At 45.9% G+C, this 22,314-nt stretch overlaps 1 protein-coding gene across 1 annotated transcript; it reads right to left on the bottom strand.

The window, feature by feature from the left end:
- Nucleotides 1–4,955: 4,955 nt before the first annotated feature.
- LOC147021887 (cyclin-dependent kinase 2-like) lies at nucleotides 4,956–22,086 on the bottom strand. Its single transcript, XM_085892314.1, has 3 exons — nucleotides 21,769–22,086; nucleotides 20,495–20,572; nucleotides 4,956–5,100 (listed from the first exon to the last, which is right to left on the bottom strand). The coding sequence occupies exons 1-3, from the start codon at nucleotides 21,885–21,887 to the stop codon at nucleotides 4,971–4,973; spliced, it is 327 nt and encodes a 108-aa protein (XP_085748440.1). The 5' UTR covers nucleotides 21,888–22,086; the 3' UTR covers nucleotides 4,956–4,970.
- Between the last annotated feature and the right edge of the window lie 228 nt (nucleotides 22,087–22,314).

Here is a 22,314-nt window from a genome sequence, read left to right as displayed (position 1 = left end):
TCATCTGCACACCAATCTCTTCCCACAGTTCATCCATCTGTCCACTCCCACAGACCTGCTACCTCTGTTGTTGGAGCTCTGAGTGCCACAATCTCGAGCCCATAAAGGTAGGCCAGCTTTACACAATGCACCCCAAAAAAAATTCCCTCAAAATAACTAATTCTTTTCTATCTGTCATTACTCCCTCCACCCTGCTCCACCAGGTGTCATCCACCTGACGGCGGTCTCGTTGGGTACACCTGAGGCAGTCCCTTCGGGAAGGTGCCTGGAATGTCATATCCTTAAGAGAGGATGATCACCAGTCTGTTGTATTCTGAGCTCAAGCGTTTGAACATCAATGTTGCAGCACTAAGGTTCAGAGACCGGATCGTGGCGAGATCATAACGGGTGCTTTCACCTACTATTAGACTGGTCGCTCTGATGGTTACCATGCCCAAGGAGTTTCTGTAGATGTGTCCAATGATAATTGAGGTAACACCGGTCAACAAGCATACGACACGAAGGATTCGTCACTCCTGAGGTGTTGTTTCACTAGTCTCCATTTATGCTTCGACTGAGGCAAGTGATCTCACCATGAAAGGTCTATTCTATGCCACGCTCGAGTGCGGTTAATCAGTGCCCCAGGCGAGATACTCTTCCAGTCTTGGCAGATTTCAATGCATTGACTGGAACTAGTAGGGAAGGTTATGCGACATGTGTTGGTCCCCATGGGTCTGGAACTGTGAACCAGAATAGCATCAAGTCCCTTGACTTTGCAAGAAGTCGTTGACTTAGGGCAGCCAGTTCATCGTTTCAGCACCCACAGGCTCATTGCTCGACTCGGTATCCCAACGCTGGTGGTGTGGCAAAGGAGATTGACCATGTGCTCGTTAATAGTTGCTGGATGATGATCCAGAACTGCAGGGACCACCAGAGTGCTCAGTTCCTCAATACCAACCACAGGCTTGTGGTAGCAACTCTGAAGTTGCCACTTTAATCCGGGAGAATGGTACCTTTCCAGCCTCGGCTGGATGTTGGCAAGCTCGAGGATGAGAGGGTAGTTGAGGAGTTTGCGAACAGACCGAGTGTGGATTTTGGGGGTCCTGTGTGCTTTGGGCGATCGTGAAGAGTTGTGGAGTGCCTCAGAGACCACCATCCTTGATGTTGCCGGTGGATGTCTTGAAACTCACCGGAGGGTGAAAAAGAATTTTGTCTCTCAAGTGACAATGGAGACCATTCACAAGTCGCAGGGCCAGGCTTAATAGCTGAGCTATTCAGGGAGTCGACGCGTAAAACTGTACGTGTGCTGAGGGTGGACAAGGAGGCCTATGTGCGAGGAAGCTGAGGGGGTAGAGCATCACCTGTGGTCAGGTAATTATTAGCCTGCTTACAGGGGAACTTGTGCATTGCATTCCTGTAAGCCCATCCCTCGGTGTACTGCAGTGACTGAGGGTGGGTGATGCACTGAGGGTGGTGGGCTCTTGACAGAGGACTCCAAAGTGAAGGCCGGCTGGCCAGTGACTGAGCGCTGTACCAGGCTGATTGACCAGCTGTCGAGTTGGATGTCAGGGGTGTTACAATCGCTATTGCTGACCCTCCAATCAACTGTGATACACCTTCGTTTGTGGAAACACAGGCTGCGATGAACCGGTTGAAATGGGGTAAAGCTCCTGGGATTTGTGGCATCCATGCTGAACTCTTCAAGGCTGGTGGAAACGCAGTACTCATGTCGTTGCATGCAGTTCTGTGCCCTGCCTGGAACACAGGCATTATCCCAACTGACTGGAAGAGGAGCCTTGTTGTCCCCCTCTAAAAAGGGAAGGGTGATCGCCAGGACTGCAACAACGACCGAGGGGTGACGCTACTCTCAGTGCCGGGCAAGGTCTTTGCTCGGACAATTCTTGCTGAGGTTCACCACCATCTGCTTAAACACCAGTGCCCAGAGCAGTCAGGCTTTACACCAAAGGGGTCAACGATTGACCATATCATTGCCCTTCGGGTCCTCACCGAACACAGACGAGAGTTTCGGCAGGGGCTGCTTGCAGCCGATTTTGATTTTTGCAAAGCGTTCCATTCAATGAATCGAGATGCCCTCTGGATGATTCTTTGTCTTCGTGGGGTGCCACCAAAACTGATCGATCTGCTGTCTGAACTATACTCTGGTATTAACAGTGCTGTGAGATGTGGCGATATAATCTCCAACTTGCTTCCAGTTGTAACTGAAGTTCATCAGGGGTGTGTCCTGGCCCCCACACTTTTCAGCACTTCAATGAACTGGATTCTGTGGAAGATGTCAGAGCGATCAAGCTGTGTTGCATCATTTAGGAATGTCATAATCTCTGACCTTGATTTCGCAGATGACGCAGTCATCTTTGTAGAGACTGGAAATCCTTTTGGGGGCCCTCAAGGTGCTGATTAAGGAATCAGAACCACTGGGATGACACGTTTCCTGGGCCAAAACTAAGATCTTCTTTATACTCATCTTCAGCCCATGCTTTCCTGATTTCACTCCCCTGCACTTCCTGCATCTCCCACCAACTCTCCACCACAGCAGCCAGATCATCCACATAATACATCTTTTTCCTCCCCATACCACCCCTCAAGCTCACCTTCCTGCTTACCAGCTCCATCGTCATGATAAACACAAGTGGGCCGAGAGAGCTTCCCTGCCTTAAACCAATGCTCACATTGAACTCCTCCATCTCTCCAGGACCAACAAAAAGTATTCCCTTCATTTCCTTGTACATCCCTTCCAGCAACCTCACTTCTGCTTCCAGCACTCCCATCCATCTCAGTGTTGCCATCATCATCTTTCTCTGGGACAGTGTCATATGCCTTCTCCAGGTGCACAAATACCAATGCATTTCATCCTGCTCCTCCATCCTCTTCCCCACCAGGTGTCACAGTGTGAAAATCCCATCCATCATACCCCTACCCTTTCTGAACCAATTTATCTTCACTGATCTCCATCACTGCACTCTTCCTCATCTTCTCATCAAGAATCCTCTCCAATACTTTCATGACATGACTTAGCAGTGCAATACCTTTGTACTTTCCTGGATCTTGAACATTGCCCTTCCTCTTCCATGTTAGCACAATTAGCCAATCTTCCAGAATACCCCTCTTCATTGCATTCAATACATGTATTCAACAGCCTCTTCATAAAACTTCTCCGACAGCAACTCGCATCTCTGTACACACCTCAATGCCTGACACCCTTTCATTCTTTATCCTCTTTAATGCTGTCCACACACCCACTGTGATCTCCACATAAGACGGAAATTCAGCTCGCCGATGCTTCTACGCGGCTGAACAGCTCCTTTAAATATCGTTCAATACCTTCAATAATTAATGCCCCTTCTGTCACCATCATTAATCACCATCTGCAACCATCCATTCATGTCTTCACTATCCCCATCCCAGTCATGAGCCAATTTATAGATAATCTTCAGGCCATAATCTTCCAATGTGTTGTGCACCTTTTGCATATCATTCCTCACCCTATCCACTACTTCTTGCTGCTTTCTTATTTTGCCCATACAGGTGCAGCTGCATCCAGTTTTCCCCCTTTATCCTTGATTGTCTCAATCCTCTTCCGAACCTACTTTTCATCAACTGCCTTCTCCACTTCCAACATCCACCGGACCTGGTTTCTGTCCCTCAACAATGTACCCTTTGCTCACCAAACTTCTGCAATTCCCCAAAACTTCTTCCACTCCTCCAAAACTTCTTCGCCAAGTTCCTCAAGCCTCACCTCTCCAAGAACTCTATGATGACGTTGTCCCTGCACTCCCCCATCTAATTATCTTCCGACTCCTGCTCTCAACTCCCCTCCTTTTCTTCATGCATAAAACAAACACTACCGGCTTGTGCTGGGTGGTGACATGCTCTCCTGCCACGACAACAAAATCCTCGAAACTCAACAACCGTCGCTTCCTCACGCCCAAATCCAGTTCCATTCTATACCTGTCCACTCCCATAAGTAATTTGTGGCTGCCCCACTTCTGAAAGAATGAACCAGCTATGGCCATCCCATTCCTTGCCACCAGCTCTCGACACTATTCCTTGTTCCCCAACAATATTTACCAACGCAATCCTCTTCAGTTACTCCCACATGCACGTTCAAGTTCCTCCACAATGCACATCACCTCCAGCTTAACCATTCCCATCATCATAATCTCCAGTGTGTCCATAGACTCCTGCTTCGCCACCTCAGTTCTTCCTGGATGTGACCCAAATACCGTCATAACAGACCATTCATCTCCGTATCACCAACCATGCCAGAACTGTCCGTTCCTCCCAACTTTCCAGTTTGACAACCTGGTTGCCGATCTCTTCTGATACTATTATCCCTACGCCATTACTCTTTCCATCCCCTCCTGTGTGCAAAAGTTTGTATCCTCCACCCAACCTCCTTGCCCTGTCCCCTTTCCATTTGGTCTCCTGCAACACAACATATCCAACCGCCTTCACTGCATAATCTTCACCTCCGACTCATCTCCCCTCCATTGATCGCACATTCAATCCACCGAGCAAGACCTCTACCCACCTGGCAGAGCTCGTACCATTTTTATCAGTTTGGGACACTGATCATTCAGCAGCACTGACCAGGTTGACCTGCTGTCACCATCCTGTGCGCACACGCACATATGCAAACCTTCCCTCCACACCTCGCCCCCCCACCTCCCACCGCCCCCCCCCGCACCCGCTCACATTTTCACCCTCAACACTCAATTCTTCTCCCTGGGGTTTTTAAAAAAAAAAAAATTTTTTAAGGATACTGGACTGACACTTTTTCAATCCTGGCTCACACCTTGCAGGTTGGGAATACAACAGACTAGACTGTTCAAAAATAAATGCACTACTTCTGAGATAAGTTATCGGCCTCCATGTTAAACTTCTTAAAAATAAAAAATGAAATCATCCATAGGAACAAAGACCAGTGAAGTCTTTGTTCCTATGGATAGTCAGTTTCATGGATGTGATGCATGTCAGTTTACCTTCACGAGAGGAAGAGAGATGCCTACTGGTGAAGATCCATCCATGAACCTCTTTAGGTCCTCATCAAGGTACTCAAACACAAGGTACAGTTTCTTTTCAGTGTGGACAACATCCAGCAGCCTGGGTACAAGGCACAAAGGCAACAGCCAATCAAGAAAGGAGAAAAATCAAGGGCAATTCTATCAAGGCTTTAGGGTGAGATGGGAATGTATACTGGGAACAATTTTGTTGCTGCTATCGTCGATCTTTTCAACACCTGTTAAACCACCCCACCCCTCCCAAAATTTTGCTTCGGTATGCATCTTATCCACCCCTTGCGTTTTCCCCGAACCCAAGCATCATTACCTGCATCCCTCGTTTGTCCATCTCAGTGTACATTCTCCCTCTGCCCTGCTATTGGGGTTTCCCTTTGTTACGTTGTGTCCTGGTCTGATCTGTGTCCCAGCTCTTCCACAAGCCTTGACAATGCAAAATATTAAATAAAATGAAATTAAAAAAAAAAATCAAATCAATTTCTCGTTGTCACACACCCAACCTGTCCACCAAGTTTCATCTGAATCCGTCCACAATTTTTTGAGACATCGTGCTGTCCGATTGGTTTAGCCCCATCTCTCAATGGTGAAGAATCAATAAAAAAAAATCAGATCTGGATATTCACCAAAATTGAATCAATTCTTCCTTGTCACACACCTGAGGGAGAGGGGTAGGGCAGGGAACATGGGGCAGATCCACCAAGTTTCATCCAAATGCATCCACAACTTTGAGATATCATGCTAAATATTGTTTTTGGCCCCATCTCTTCAAAATTATTGTAACCGGATCCAGATACGGATCTTCACCAAAATTGAATCACTTCGTCCTTGTCACACACCGAACCTGTCCACAACTTTTTGACATATCCTGTACACAAACTGATGGGGGTGGGGGGGGGAAGTGGAAATAAATAAATTATAAATGGAAAGCATTACAGACAAAGAAAGCAAGCAATCAAATTGCAGACCCTCACCAAGACTTGTTTTTTGTGTGTGGCCAATGTATCGACATAGGTTTATTTTCCTCCAGCAGACAAACAAACCTTCCAGTATATATATATATATATATATATATATATATATATATATATATATATATATATATATATATATATATATACATAGTTTTACAGCTGTGGAAATTCACAATACACCATAAAGGGTCCTCAGGTGAGATATATCAATAAGTTCATGTGTAGTTAGCCCACACCTGTTGTTTCGAGGGAATATGTGTGATTCATCTGGGCTGTGACGCTTTGAGTTAGCCATTTTTTTTCTCTATTGTTATTTTGGACCAGTCAGCCACCAACAACTCAAACACCACCAACTTTGCCTCTTTACCTCCACAACTCCATCCCGCAAACATCGCTTCACCGCCATTCCCAAACGACACCCGCCAACCGCCAAACCACCACAGCAAACCCCCCACCACCTGCGCCTTTCTCCTTCCACAACCATCGACCACACCACCAGTCAACACCGAACGCCGTACTGTCCGAAGCCCGTTCAGTTATTGATGCCGAACACGTCGAGCCGCGGGTACAAATGGGTGCCTTTTCAGGAGAGAAATTCGGATCAGGAAGGCTTCACGTCCCCTTTTCCTCCGTCCAATGGGCGAGCGTCGGGCGGTATGGCCCCGCCTCCAAGCGCGATGAATGTGGATTCTTTACGGGAGAGAATTCAGATTAAAAGAGGCTCACGCCCATTTTTGCCACACCAATAGCTGAACAGAGGGTGGCGTGGCCCCACCTCCAATTGCGTTTTGATCCTAAAATCTGCATACAGGCTCCCCTCCCGTCTATAAAGACGCGAGCACAAGGCAACTCGCGCGGGTCGAGTAAAGACGGACATCATCGTCGAGGTTGGAGAGTTGTACTGTGGTGTCGTCTCGTCGCTGGGCTCGCCTCGTCGCTGGGCTCGTCTCATCGTTGGAAGAGCCACCTTCACTCACAAGCGACCAAGCCAGCCAGGCATTCCCCTCGCTCGACCCTGAGCATCAACAATCCCCCCCCCCCATCCGCGCTGAGATAGTGCCGGTGGCACCGTTCATTCCCCACCATAACCGTGGTGCCGGCCCAACCGTGCTGGTGCAGAGCACGCCAGAGAGGGCTCACCGACCACGCCAAGGGCACGGAGTCGGGGCGCAGCTGCGCTGACATCGCGGCTTGCCCGCCATCGCGCCACGAGGGCGTGGGTAAGACCCTTCGGTCTCGTGGACCTGGCCGCTCATCCAGGTTCCACGCGCATTAGGCCCACGGGCCCAGTCTGACTCCCTTGTCTATGAGGGGGTCTTTTCTTGCTCTTTCTTTGAATGCGTGTTGTGGCGCCGAGTCCCGTAAGTAAAACCATACAAGTGACTATATAATTGCTTATAGACGGTCGTAGCACCTTTTGCTTTGCTTTTGTTCTGTATACGTGCATGCTAGTATTTTGCATTCCGGACTGCATATGTGCTTGTATAATAAATGTATCCGTGTAAAATAAATGTGCTTGTCGAACTGTTCCCCGTTTCGTTGCGTCCTTTCCCTTGTTTGAAAGTTCCATCTTGCATCACGGAAGGAATTGGTAGAAGGGTGTAAGCACCCGGTAAATAATCACGTCCGTCGGGGCCGGCGATAACACCGCTCGGTTATCACTGAAGCACGGAACGGACCGCTTAAGCGGTTCGTGTCCTAGGCCGGCCAGCGGCGAGGTACGATCGCCCGGTTAACTACCCGCGCAGGTACTTAGGTAGGTCGAGTTTGGCGAACAACCTTATCCTGCGCGGTTGGCCGATTGTGGTGGGGTCCAAAGACCCACCCGTGACTAGCTCCTGGCGGTAGTTCCAAGGAGGGTCACGACTGAATTGTCCGTTCCGGTGGGTGACGCGGTCGCGATTTGAGTTACGTGGCCGATCGCACGCCGGGCGGACCGAAATTCGTAACAATATATATATATATATAGACTGTTCAAATTTTGTACGAAATCGCCAGTGCCCACACAAATATATATATATATATATATATATTGGGTCGTCAATCTCGTCTCCCCATATTATCAGGATTTCTGTCGATATGTTTGTCTGTCTGTCTGTCTGTATGTATGTATGTATGTATGTATGTATGTATGTATGTATGTATGTATGTATGTATGTTCAATCCAGTGCTCCGTTTATACAATGGCGATTTCGATGAAACTTGGTTGTTAGGTTCATACCATGACCTCGTTGTGTGCAAATAAGAACCGTTGCTATGGACCCATCCGTTGCCTAGCAACGGACCTTTGAAATTTTTAAATAAATCTCAAAAATTAATTTTTTCGAAAACCAAAAATCGGGCCACGAGCGACTGTGGGCAGTACATTCACCATATTGTCAAAAATTTCCAGCCGTTTCCTATGAAAACTGTCGGAGAAAATAGACTTTGAATGAACCCTGGTCGAAAACAATAAAAAAAACGAAGTTCGTTATATCTCAGAGACCATGAGTCAGATATGCATGAAACTGCTATGGAAGGTTCATGGTATGTCCTAGTTATGTGTGAGAAAGAACCGTTGCTATGGACGCTTTTCTTGGCTCGCAACGGCTGAAAAACGACTAAATTCGACTTGATCGACTACCCATGTCCACCTACCGGCTGTATACATATATACATACATACGTATGTACATGTGCGATCTCCATTCATGTGTATTTTATGGATTTACTCACATTTTTACGAGTCAAACTGACATTCTCCAAGTGTGTGTCAAATGAAATGCAATTCCACCCATTGTTTTCTCCAAAAGAGGAAAAGCTAATCAAATGAAAAAGTGCAGTCCACACATACGTTCTTCCCGCCACTTGGTTGGATGTTTCGTGATTCTGACACAAGATGTCTCAGTGCTTCCTCCGGAAAGACAGCAGAGGGCAGCATGATATTGTCAGTGCTGTGAAGCTTAAAGTACAGCAGTCGTGTCCAGTGTGTCTGCCCCAACCTGGATGGAATGCCAAACAGTTCTCCCTTGGAGGCTTACAGTTGACCCTTTTTGGAGATCAATGGCACGCCCGGGGATGGAAGGGTGGCAAAGGGGCAGAGGTACACAGGCTGCACTAGTGTACTCGAGGCCCACACAAATGAAATTTTCTATTTTTTGTATGCACTGTCGAGGCTCGTACGAGAGCAAACACAACGCACAGAAAGGGGGGGGGGGTCATGAGACAAGAGGGGTGGGAGAGGGAAGGACATAACAGTGGAGAACAGAGACATTAGGATATCTGTGGAAGGGAAAGGGAAGATGGACATTGCAGGGAGTTTCAGGAAGGAGAGCAGAGGATTTAAAGGAGGTGGGTTTCGGGTGGATTAACGGGGGTACAAAAGATGGAGGTTTTCGGTGGGGGAAGATGAGAGGTGGTGGTGAACAGCTGTTTTGAAAGCCTGGAAGGAAGAATGGGGTTGAATGTTTTGAAGGCCTGGAATGAAGAATGGGATTGAAGAGTGTGTGGGAGTTTATTCCAAAGGCGGGAAAAAAAAGAGGAATGAAAGAGTGAAGGTGAGCAGCGATTCGTGATTTTGGTAGTTTTACCAGAAAGGGGTTGTTGGTGGACCTTGAGCGCCCTGCGGAAGTGTAGTGGGGATAAATCGCAGACAGAGGAGGGGGGGGGGAAATCGAGGCCAGAGAGGAGATTGTAGAAGACAGAAACACCACTGACCAGCCTGCGGTGAGAGAATGAGAGGCCCAAAGAGTCAGCCTCATTGCAGGAGATGCCAATGATCCGAAATTCCTTGGTTTCAACAGCATGAAGTCGAGAAAGGTGGGAGGCAGGAGCACCAGCCGAGAGGGAAAACCAGTACTCCATCAGGCTGCGGACAAAAACTTTGGAAGTGGTCAGGAGCTCAGGTTAACCGAGGAAGGACTTTGTACGACAGAGGATTCCCAGTCGACGACTGGCTTTGGAGGCGAGGTTTGAAATGTGGCTTTCCCAGGAAAGGTCACGGCAGATAGTGAGACCCAGAAGCTTGAAAGAAAGTACTTCTTCCAGAGGACTGTTGAGAAAGTGGATGGGGTGGGGGGGGGTTCTAAACAGTCCTTTTGGAGAGACATAGTGAGAGTGTGAGATTTGTCTGGATTGAAAGACATGTTCCAGGTGTTGGACCAGTTTGTGATTTTACCCAGATCTGCAGTGAGAGAAGAAGCTGCTGCTTGCCAGTCTGAAGGATGACAGATGGTACGGCAGCGGGTGGAGTCATCAGCAAAGAGATATAGAGGATTTTCCAGAGTCGGAGAGATCATTGATGAAAACCAGAAAAAGAACAGGGCCCAGAACGCTACCTTGAGGAACTCCAGCCTGGACAGGAAGAGGGGATGAAAGAACTCCATTTAGGGCCACACATTGACTTCGACAGGAGAGGAAGTCTGCGAGCCATGAGTGGAGATGGCCATGTATACCAGAGGAAGAAAGTTTGGTGAGCAGGGCAGGGTGCCAGACCATGTCAAAAGCACATGATATTGTTACAGTTGCCGGGACGTCGGCCGCAACCCAACCGCCAGACGGAGCCGCAAGTAGAGTCGGCCCGACCGATCGCCCGGAATATAGATAGTCGCCCCGGATTAGTCCGGAGTCGACGGGTCCTTGTGCTAGAACCGTGAAGGGCCAATGTTTCCACCACGTGGTACAGGGTTATTCACCAATTCTTCAAAATACCGAGCCTCCACACCCTTGAAGGAACTCGTACGAAACAATCTGCTTAAGTGAGCCTGTCTCGTGCGTGATTCCGAGCGGCTTAATCGCCGAAAACCGTCGGTCCGAATGTCCCCTCACGGCGACGCAATGGCCTTCGAATTCCCAACACACGACATGCTCAGTCAATGCAGAAATGGACACGACGAGCTGAGTACATTTAACAATTGGGGTTTATTTACAATAATGGGGGGAATTAGGGGAGCACATAAAGCAGAGCTAAACCGAATAAAAGAAATGCAATACAATTTAATAGAGCACACAAAGCACTTAACAGTTTTCTACTTGTTCGACGGGCCCATGTAGACACATACGCACACATACACCCAAGAAATGGTGGCTGTTGCCTTTAATACGGACTTCAGCTCGGAGGGACAGATGAGCTGAAGCCCAGGACCTATCTTGGACCTTTCCACCTCGTGTGGTCTTCGATCTGTTCGGACCGAGCACCAGCAAGGGCGAGATGGTTCCAACCACCGTGAGCTGCGATCCTTTCCGAGCTCCGGCAGATCCCCTCGCGCTCCGGAACACGTGCTGGTGAGGCGCCGACCCTTCCCGACGATGCGTCGCTTCCTCGAAGAACCACCGACCGAGATGAGGCCAAGGAGTCGCACCAAGCCAGGCAACAAGCAGAGACCACGAAGAGCTCCACAAACCAAGAAGAGCCAGCCGAACCAGACCAGAACCACACGACGACCACCAACGACTCCAACTCCCCTCGAGAACAACAACCTCAAACAACTCCACCGAACAACTCTCCTCTCGAACAACAACCCAGAACAACTCCAACAACTCCCTGAACAACTCACTCCAAGAACTCCACCGAGCCAAGCAGAGGGTCTCATTCTTATTTCTCTCCGCCCCGCCTCGCTTCGGCGCGACTCATCCGCCCTCATGCGCCGCACCCCCGCAACCGTGGGTGTGGGCTGTTTACCTTGCTTTCTGCCAACCCGTCCCAACCGTCATTCCTGTTTACGTCCTTGAGTCACGGGAGCGCGGGTTCTTCTTCTTCTTTGCAGAGGAGGATCGTTCTTCTTCATTGTTGTGATTGAACCCAAACTATTAGAATGAATCACAGTGCATTTACATAGATTTACCCATTAAACAATGGAAGGCGAGCTATCTATAGAACACGTACTTAACGAGATAACTGAGCTAAAGGACCTGAATGTTGAGTGCTGTTGATTTCCAAATTCGTAACAATATGTCCACGGATACAGCTCAGATTTCATGTCTGGCATTGAGGACCTCCATCCATTGTTGGGAGAGCAGAAGCAGCATATCCAGGGTAGAGTGACCTGGTCTGAAACCAAATTGATGATCGGAAATCAAGCCATTGGAGAAGAGGAAGGATTTAATTTCTGAAGCGAGGATGGATTCCATAACCTTGCTGATGATTGGGAGAAGGCCGATTGGTCTGTAGTTGCACGGATCTGTTTTTGCACCTTTTTATGCAGGGCAGTAATGTTTGCCGATTTCCAAGCAGATGGCAGATGACCTTGAGCAAATGAGAGGGTGAATAGAACAGAGAGAAGGTGAGCAAGAGCAGAGGAGGAAGTTGTTAGGACACATGGGGTAATGCCGTCTGGACCGGTTGCAGAATCTGAGTCGAGGTTTGATAGCAAACTCTCCACTTTGTCAGAAGAAAAGGACACAGAGTCCAGGGACAGTTGGGTGCGACTGGGTAAGGTGGGTAAAAAGGAGATGGGTTTTGGACACAAGATTTAGCTGCAAACACCAAGTTTATGCATTCAGCCTTTTCATGTGCGGTATCAGCAGTGCGGCCATTTGAGGTAAGGGAGGGGATGGAGGGGGAACATACACCAGAAACAGATTTGATTAGACACCACCAGGATTTTGAGGAGGGAGAGAGATTTGAGAGTTCAAACTTGAGATTAGAAGGATGTTGTTTTCTGCCTCTCCTGAGGGTAGATACACACTTGTTCCGAGATTTATGGAAGGAACTGAGATTACCCTCAGTTGGGTTTGCTTTCCATGAGGCAAAGGCAAGTCGTTTCAGGACAACTGCCTCACCACAAGCTTCAGTGAATCATGGGCAGGAGGAACGGTAGGACAACTGAAGACGAGAGGGGATAAATCTGTGCATGAGGAAGAGCAAGTTTCTTTGAAAGATGAGTTTCCCAGGATGAGTTGATGTTGGAGAAAGTAGCGATACGAGACCAGTCTATAAGTTTGATGGCTGCTTGGAGACCCTGCCAGTCGGCTTGAGTGAAATGCCAGACTCGACGGCGGTGAGGTGGTTCTCTGATAATAGCCAGAGAGATGTCCACTTTGACAAGGACGTGGTCAGAAGAACCGATTGAATACATATAAACATGAGGTTGGAGTGGAGGGGAAGCCATAGCCAGAGGTATTCCTGGGGGTGTGTGGGAGTGAGGGCAGTGCATGGAGCGTGAGGAATAGAGTCTTTGATGAAGAGAGCAACTCCTCCACCAGGACGAGGCTCAGGTCTGTCATACCGGAGGAGGGAGTAACCAGTGAGAGATACGAAGGAGTCAGAGACGTCTTGAGGGAGGAAAGTTTCTGTTCGGCAGATCGTGTCTGGTTTGTTAGTAGCAACCTGTACGGATAGATCTGTCAAGTTTGTGCAAAGGCCCTGGACATTTGAGGTCTACACTTAATGAAGAGAGAGGGGAGGAGAGTTTGGGTGCAGTGGAGGGGAGGGGAGGTAAGGAGAGTTGTTGAAAGAGTGTGGAGGATTTCAGAAGAGCTTTGAGAGGGAGCCTGATGAGGGGAAAAGGCTCTGTGGTGCTGGGGTACAGTGGAGGTAAAGGTTGAGGTCCAGTGGGGAGTAATAAGAAAGGGGGCAGAAGGCAGTTGAGGATTTGAGGTAGAGTGATGAGACGGAAGAGAGAGCGGGGGCAGGGGAAGCAGGCAGCTTTATGGATGAGAGGGGGAGGGGGCTTTATGAAGAGTGAGTGAGGGTGGTGAATGGTGGGAGAAGGGCGAGTGTGGAGAGTTGAGGGAGAAAGGTGAGGGGGGAGTTTTTGAGAAAGGTGAGAGGGAAGTTTGGAGGGGGAAAGAGTGTGATGGTTGCTTTGAGAGGGAGAGGTGAGAGTGGTGAATTGGCACTGAAGTTGGAAAAAAATGACGATTGAAGGAAAGTGAACATGCAAAGAAAACTGGGGTTTTAAATTTTTTTTTAGTTCAGACATGCAAGTGAAGACATTTGAGGGATGCAATGAAGGAAAATTAAGAGAATGGAGAGAAGAAATGTTGTAACAGTTGGATTTGTTAAGCAAGGTATGAAGGAAAGGTTGAATTGAGAGCAGTCTTTGAAATAGAAAAAGAGTAGTGAATTATGATACAGTAATGAGATCCACACATGTAAAAGATGAAGGTGAAGCATTATAAGAGATAGTTATTATTGTTATAATTATTAGTATAATACTGAAGGAACAATTTTGTGCTCCTCCTAGCGGTCGCGTCACGTTTTTCTCGGGACTGTGACCTGGACTGAAAGAAAAACTTCATACCTGTAAGAGTGCATCACACATAGTGACAATACTCAACCTTCAACTCTGAAGCAGAAAAAACACTTCGTTTTACATGGCGACGTGTGACGTCACCGCTGAGAGGTGTAAGGACGTCATGACATCAGTCATTCGCTGACGTAATTACGTCTGTTGTCGACAGACCGTCACCGCTGAGAGGTGTAATTCCACTCCTCGAAAATAGCGTCTGCAATGTAAAACCGTCTTCTGCACATGCTGACTACCTCAGAATGTGAATTTGACACAAAAAATGTAACAAGAAACATTGTATCTATATACAATCATGCGCCACTTAACGACGGGGGTACGTTCTGAGAAACGCGTCGTTAAGCAATGTCGTCGTCGTGCGAACATCATTTTTTTTTCGTTTTCGAACATCGTACTTATACAAACCTAGACACCTCGGCTATATGGTGTAGCCTATTGCTCCTCGGATACAAACCTGTACAGCATGTTACTGTACTGAATACTGTCGGCAATTGTAACACACATCCAAGAGAGACGGAAGACACGTTAGATTTACCTTTGTGCTGTTCATGACGGCCATCGGTGTTGTTAGCAGCAGCTTACAATCTCCTCTCACATTGATTATAGAAAGGTGAATAATTAGCGTTTGGATTTTATAAATACGTAATCATTGCATCGATGTTATAATTTACAAATGAAGAAATGAGCACCTGTCAATTGCGATATATATTTTCAGAACAGTGCGATTGTTTTAACAACATAAAAAGCTTCAATAAAAATAAATTCGTGTTTTAATGTCGACTAAGAACAATGATTTATTCGCGGAATTCTTCAATTCAAAGGGAATTTACTGGCTAGAAGGTAAATGTGCCAACATTGGTTCAGTTTGAAAGCCGATTTCCTTGAATCCCGATTTAGCACGACCCTGCTTTTTTTCGCGATGACATTTTATGGACCTCAATGATCGCATTATAACGGGGCCACACTGTCGTTTATTATCATTATGAAGTATTATGTACTTTACAGTGTACATAATTGTATGTGCTATTTTTATACGAGGCTACATCACTCGGCGATAGGAATTTTTGAGTTACATTTCTTTTTTTCAGAGCTGGCAGATCCGTCGTTAAGCGGCGCATGACTGTATTAGAAACTTCGTACCTGTAAGAGTGCATCGCACATAGTGCCAATAGTCAACCTTCAACTCTGAAGCATCCGTCTGTGACGGGGTTTCGGATAGTTATTATTATTTTTTGATGGAGATTGCATCGGATTAGGTGAAGGAAAGGTTGAAGAAAAGATCGTAAGGTGAATGGTGAATTTGGATCAGTAAACGCAGAGGGGGGAAACAGATCACATGGTTACAGGAGGTGTATAAGGAAAAATGAATTTATTTATTATAATGATCTTTTTTTTTCATAAGGATTGCGTAAGATTTGGAAAAGAAAAGGTTGAAGTAAAATTTTGAATGGTAAATGCAGAGTGAAGTTGATGGATCAATGAAAAGTACCAGGAAGAGCGTAGAGAGAGACGCATAGTTTCAGGTGTTTAGTTAGGAAGGATACAAAGGAAATTTTTTTTGATGGATTTTTGAAGAATTAGACAAGACTGGAGAATGGATGGTTGTAGGAAGAAATTGTGAAGGTAATGGTGAGAGTAGGTCAGCTCAAATCGAAAAAAAAAATAGATGGTGTGCTGGCAGAAGGAGGAGGAAGACGAAGACGAATCAGAATTGGTACTCATGGGTATGCAAGTACAAAGGGATTGTTTTTTTTTGGTTATTTTAAATATATATTTAAGACAAGAAACAGAGTGTAGTTGGGAGGGATAGATGGGGGGCATTGGGAAAACTGGGGAAAATAGGAATTGATGGTAATAGGGAGAGAATACAAATAAAATGATCGTACACTGAGAAGGGAAGGATGGGTTCGCCTCAAGGAGCCCGATAAGGCAAGGTCGACGAAAACTCACAAAATAGCACGATTTTTGAAACAAAACCGAACTGGGAACACACAGGAAACATGTAGGTGAAAAAATAAACAGTTAAAACATGATAAATAACGACCAGAAACGGGGTTTTTTTTCCCATTAAATTAAATGGGTAATTTAATGACGAATCAAATTTGTACAATGACAACAATTTAAATTACAATAATGAAAGAAAAACGTGAAGTAATCTACAGTCTAAATTCCAATTTGAGGCACCTCTGCACTCACACAGACAAGGGGTCATATAAAATAAAGAAAACTAGAAGGGCACTCAGTAGAGCGCATCGCTCTGCCACGTAATGCCTGATCCACAAGAACATATCAGGCCCAAAACATTTTTGAAACATCATGCAAAACAGTACTATATCGTTTTTGGCCCAATCTCTCAATGGTGAAGAATCACTTTTAAAAGTTAAATAATTCTCGTATCCAGATCCGGATCTTCACCAAAATCGAATCCATTCGTCCTCGCAACACCCCCAGCCTGTCCACCAAATTTCATCCGCATCAATCCACAACTTTTTGAGATATCGTGCTACATATCGTTTTTGGCTCGATCTCTCAATGGTGAAAAATCTCAAAAAATTATAGTTGGATTGGATCTGGATCCAGATCTTCACCAAAACTAATCAGTTCATCCTTGTCACACACCCAACCTGACCACAAAATGTCATCTGGATCCGTCCACAACTTGAGATATCCTGTACACAAACAGACAAAGACAGAGAAACAGACAGAAAGGGAGTGAAAACAACCTCCTTCACCTCCGGTGGTGGAGGTAATGAAGAAATCCCTTTTCGTTCCTTCACTTAGCTGAGTCCAGGCGATCTTTTTTTGCTGAGGAAGTGTGGGCGGACCGCGTCGTCACTGCGTGGGTAACCACGCCCCAAAAATGACACTAAACAATTTGGAGGCAATATTCGACGTCAAGGCTCCCAAACCGCGGTGTAGCTTCTTCGTTGACTGCGCTTGCCGATCCCACCTGCAGAACGGCACCACTCCCTTCGGTGATACGCACAAGGCTTCGAGGTCCGTCTCCCACGACCAACCAAGAGTCAATGGCCAGCGTCTTGCTCACGAGAATCACGTAGCTAGTCATGCCAAATGTACAAACGTATTTAAATCCCGATCAGAAAAATAAAATTATCAATATTTCAATTTATTTTGAGGTTGAAAAACAAGGGTGCGGTTAATACACCAGAAAATAAGGCAATTGCTTTGCCCCGGATGTGAAAACAGGACGAGGTGGCGTACACCTTTGGCAACCTCAAAGTACTGCTAAATTGTAAGTTTTTGGAAGTGTCCACAAGAAAATGTGTTGTGGAATGTTCAAAATAGACAATTTGATTGAAATAAGCCAATTTGTGAATGAAAGGCAGCATGAAAGGCCACAGCAAAGAATCCTAACATTCAAATTGGAAGTTTTCCACTGTTGATGCTTTTGTGATAGTCTTATTCAACACATTAAAATAATTATTCATGCCCGTTTGCATCCTTTATGAAGTAAGTTACCTGCTTGGAAAATGGTAACCCATTTTGAATAACATTCAAATTAATTTTGATTGACAAACACACGCTGAAGCAATCGTTTCCCCCACGCAACTAAAAATGGTGCGTGCAGCTTCCTTGCTTGATGCTCAGAATTTAAAAGCATAGAGCACAAATGTATGTATATGTATGTATGAATGTATATGTGCAAGCTATGATGGGCCTAATGGCATCTTCCTGCATCAAAGTTCCTTGAAAGGGAACTCATGTCACTACTTGGTGAATAAAGCAGACTTTATTGCAATAAAACATGAAGGGTGTTTGTGTGGGGAGTGTTCTTTTGTGACAAGACATTCAGGATGAAATCCATTTTGTAAGCATCACTGCACATAAAGCATAATCATTGGTAATTTTTCCATCAGTAAAGCATTAATTACTGTAATCAAGTAGTTTCTCCACAGCAGACTTGAAATACCCTCTCCGATTACCATCCGGGTGGGGATATACGGTACACATTGTGGCTCAGTTAAGGACAAACAGACACCGTGTTTTTGGGTTTTATTATATAGATTGATTGGACCTGCTTATGTTCCAATCGTAGGCAATTGATGGACGTAGCAACCTTCCAATAGTACGTATTAGACGCAAGCAAATTTCAATCACATGCAATTCGTAGACATACTCATTTAAAAATTCAGTGAAAATATTTGACAACACGATTGGGGACAAAAAATAAAAATAAAAAGTCGGACATCACATACACGTGCGTGCACCCTTGGAGGAAAAGTGTTGAAATAGACAAGATGACCAAAAACAAATCAAAATTTTTTTTTTAATCTTGGTGTACCAATGTACATACTGCTGTCGCAGGGGTGGCCAGCACAGGTTAACGCCCCCCCCCGACCCAAATTTGTGGTGACAGGCGGTTAGCATCGCCAGCCCCCGGACAGGCGAGCGGTTCCTTACTAATCGGAGGTAGAAACGTTGATCCTCGGAGATTTTAACGTGTGCGAGAGGGGCAGGGCGCAATGGCGGAAGGGCAGAGGAGCACAGCACAAGTGGGGGTGGGGGGGGGGTTACACTCAAACCCCACTACAAATACACAGGTACAGCTTATTAAAATTAACACATTTAATGAAAATAAACAAATATATACAAATTACAATAATTCAAAAGGTAATGATAAAAATGTGAACTAAATAAATCCTCAAGTCAAGGCTCCTCTTCACACAGACTCAAAGACAAAGGGAAAACAAAATAAAAACAAAACCCCTCCCTTCGAGTATTCTTGTACTTAGCTTGGCCCAGAGCTGGTCTCTGCAGAACATGGAATCGAGGCGCTTCTATTCGTGTGTGCAGACGCGTACAACAAAATGGCAACTCGTTGCTTCGCTCATAGTGGGACAAATGCAAGCCACACTCAACACCAAGGCTGAGCCCCAGTGCAGCCGCTTCGTGCGTCGATCTGCCTCACCGACCCGTTATGACATGCACTCGGCTCAGGGTCCGTTTCTCATGACTCAACCAAAAGCCAAAATCCAGCGTCTTGCTTCGTGTGTGCGCTCACCCTGAACTCCCATCTCCGTCGGACTGAGTCGATGCCTCTTAAAATGCACAACCAGCCCTTCATCTACGATCACACCCATCAATACTCAACCTCCGGGGCGTGGCCTGCTCGCATCAAACCCGGGGCTTCTGCCTGCTCAGCAAGCTCCCAACGTCACGCCCATCAATCATCAGCCTCAGTGGCATGACTTCACCTGTTGTCACCCTTTGAAGGCGGGGCTTTCCACCCACTTGTTTTAGGGACTAGTTTCCCAACCTTTATTGCCGATCTTAAAATATAAAAACATAGGGAAAAAGCAGAGGGCAATTGCACTGGGGAAGCATATTCTTAAACCCGAGCTAATTCCCGCACCCCCCCCCCCCCCATGTGGTGACACGTAGCACTTAAACTCACAGTTTCCCTTCATAATTACATCGAGATGCCTCCTACATATCCACGAACCAAACTACTCTATTCAATGCAAAATTCCCAATTAAATTCCTCCATCTATCCCAACACCCATAACACTGCCACATTCATATATACTTCTTTTATAGGTGAGCTTACATGGACATCGTTGCCACACCCCATGGATCCAGTTTCCACAATTTTCCCACCTGACATTTCAAATATTTTTATTATTCCTCACATTTGTCAACCTCATGGTAAAATACACCACCCAGCAGAGTCTTTGTTTAAGTGCAGAAACTTGAGGAAATTGCATTTTTTCAAACACAAGTGCACAAATACTCCTTCCATGGATAACAAAAAATTGCATCAAGGTTTTTTTGAAAAGAGACACTTTTCTATAATGGAGAATCACTGGCTTTGCGTTCATCGTGATGCACATCCAAAAAAAAAAAAAAAACAGGTGCATTGGAACTCGCACAGAATCTCAATGACATTTGTTGCAAACTTATCTTGGGGAGAGTAAACCCCCATCACCTGCCAAGTAGCTCCAACAAATTATAAATCCACAACATTATCTCGTATATACTGAAAAGGGGCATTAATTGCCAAGGCACTGTAGACAAACATGACATATCCATTACAAAATTTAAAGTTGAAATGGTTAAAAAAAAAAACGGAGTGGATGGTGGTTAAAGTAGTGGTAGGTCTCGTTACTCAATTGTTCATGCATTGTTATTACCAATGACACCAGTTGACAAAGTCAACTGGTGAACATCGAACAACTTTCTGGTGAACATTCGATTCATCCACAACAATATTCACGGCAAAAAGCCCAATGCATGGAGGATGTGCGTACACCTTCTCCTACCTCACAATATTTGGGTGGTTTAGCTCCCTCAGCAGAGAGATCTCTCGGATAGCAGTGCTGGGAACACCTTCAGTTTCCCTGTTTATACAAAAAAGGGGTTGGGGTGGGGCAAACCCAATAGTCATCAATTTCATACAGTACAGATTAGTCAAACCTGGACAATGACAATGTCCACATCTCAAAACAAAATGCAATGTGTAATACAAATGTGAACAATCTAAGATATGGTGGTGGTCGTATGGTAGCTGAGCTGCTGGGGTAGCTATCATTTCTTGAAGCACGACTGTGTCGCTGATGCAGTGCCCCTCTACCAGTACACACACTGGAACTGGTACTCATTTTGCCGACCTCGGAAGGATGACAGGCTGAGTCACCCCCTGGTGTGTATTAATTCAGTGGATTGAACTCAGGACCCGAGGATCCCAAGCTGCCACCCTAACCACTGAGCCAACACCAGGCTAATCTAATACATGATCACATACATGGAAACCACTTTGGGTTGGTCTTTTTTAGCATTCCAAACTGAACCAGCAAGCTCATGATGCTGAGAATTCGGGTTCAAATTCCATACACAGTTTTAATTAATCTATATTGCTGACAATTTGGATACAGAACAGATCACCGTCAACAACATCTTCGTCCTGAAAACGATGAGTACTGTACAAGCTGTTCCACATGAACAACCGGCATCATTGGTTAATAAATAAAAATTTGGTTCAAAATTGACAGAAAAAAAAACAAAAAACTTATGAACACCACAAATGGAGAAGGGAATGCTAAGCCAAGCCACAATGGTGTACCCTGTTCAGTGGATTACACGTCATAAACCCACAAAGCGTCATAAAGCCACAAATCGTCTCGAATGGGAACCAGCAAGCCAGGCCAGCCAGCTGAAACTGAAGGTCTGTCCTCATAAAACACAACTCCATGGTCATGTGGAACAGGGCAGCGACACAGCTGCGTCGCAATAATGATGCAACCAGTGAACAGATTTCAGAACAACACCTCCCAAAATGGACCACATTATACTAACACCCGCGTCATCAATCTTTGGTCCCCCCGCCCCCATGTTGGGAATCAGCTGACTGCGGTTACAAAAAAAATAATAAATAAATAACAAGGATTTGGCGGAAACCGAAGGACGATCTTTGATGAAGGAAAAAGAGCGTCAGCTTCCGTGGACGAACAAAAACGACGGCGCTAACTCAAAGTTACTTCAACAATGGTCGTTAAACATCATGAGGTCCAAAATAAAAACACAATGGAGTCCGTACGTGTCGAGGCGAATCTTCTTGAGCGCCACCAACTCGCCGGTTAATTTGTTTCGCGCCTTGTACACCACGCCGTACGTCCCTTCTCCGATCTTCTCAACTTTCTGAAAGTTGTCCATCATCACCCGGCCGCGCACGCGGTGCACCAGGCGTCACAGACGGTGAAAACCTCCTGAGGCGAGCCACACCCAAACGAGCTGAGGAGAAAAACAAAGCTTCACCCCCCAAACGAACAAATCGGTTTCCCGCCACAAAGCGAGGCGCCCGCCCACCCCGCGATTCGGAGAACCGTCATTGGGGGAAAACAATCGGGTTTCTTCTTCATTCAACTAGTACAAATCTCGCGAGATAATGTCCTTGACGCTTTTTCGCTTTTGACATCTTATGTGTATACATATTATATATACAGTATTATATACAAAAAATATATATATATATATATATCGATAGATATTGTGGTGATTTACACAAACAATTTAAGACGCGTCATGGTCACGTGACTCCGAAACTACCGGAATGCTGTCCATGTTGAGGAAAATGTATCAGTCA

Source organism: Eptatretus burgeri, chromosome 8 (genome assembly GCF_056783735.1).
Source record: "Eptatretus burgeri isolate ZD-2024b chromosome 8, Ebu_testis_v1, whole genome shotgun sequence".
Classification (NCBI taxonomy): Eukaryota; Metazoa; Chordata; class Myxini; order Myxiniformes; family Myxinidae; genus Eptatretus; species Eptatretus burgeri.
Note: the sequence above shows the minus strand (reverse complement) of the source record. Positions and strands in the feature narration are given on the sequence as shown.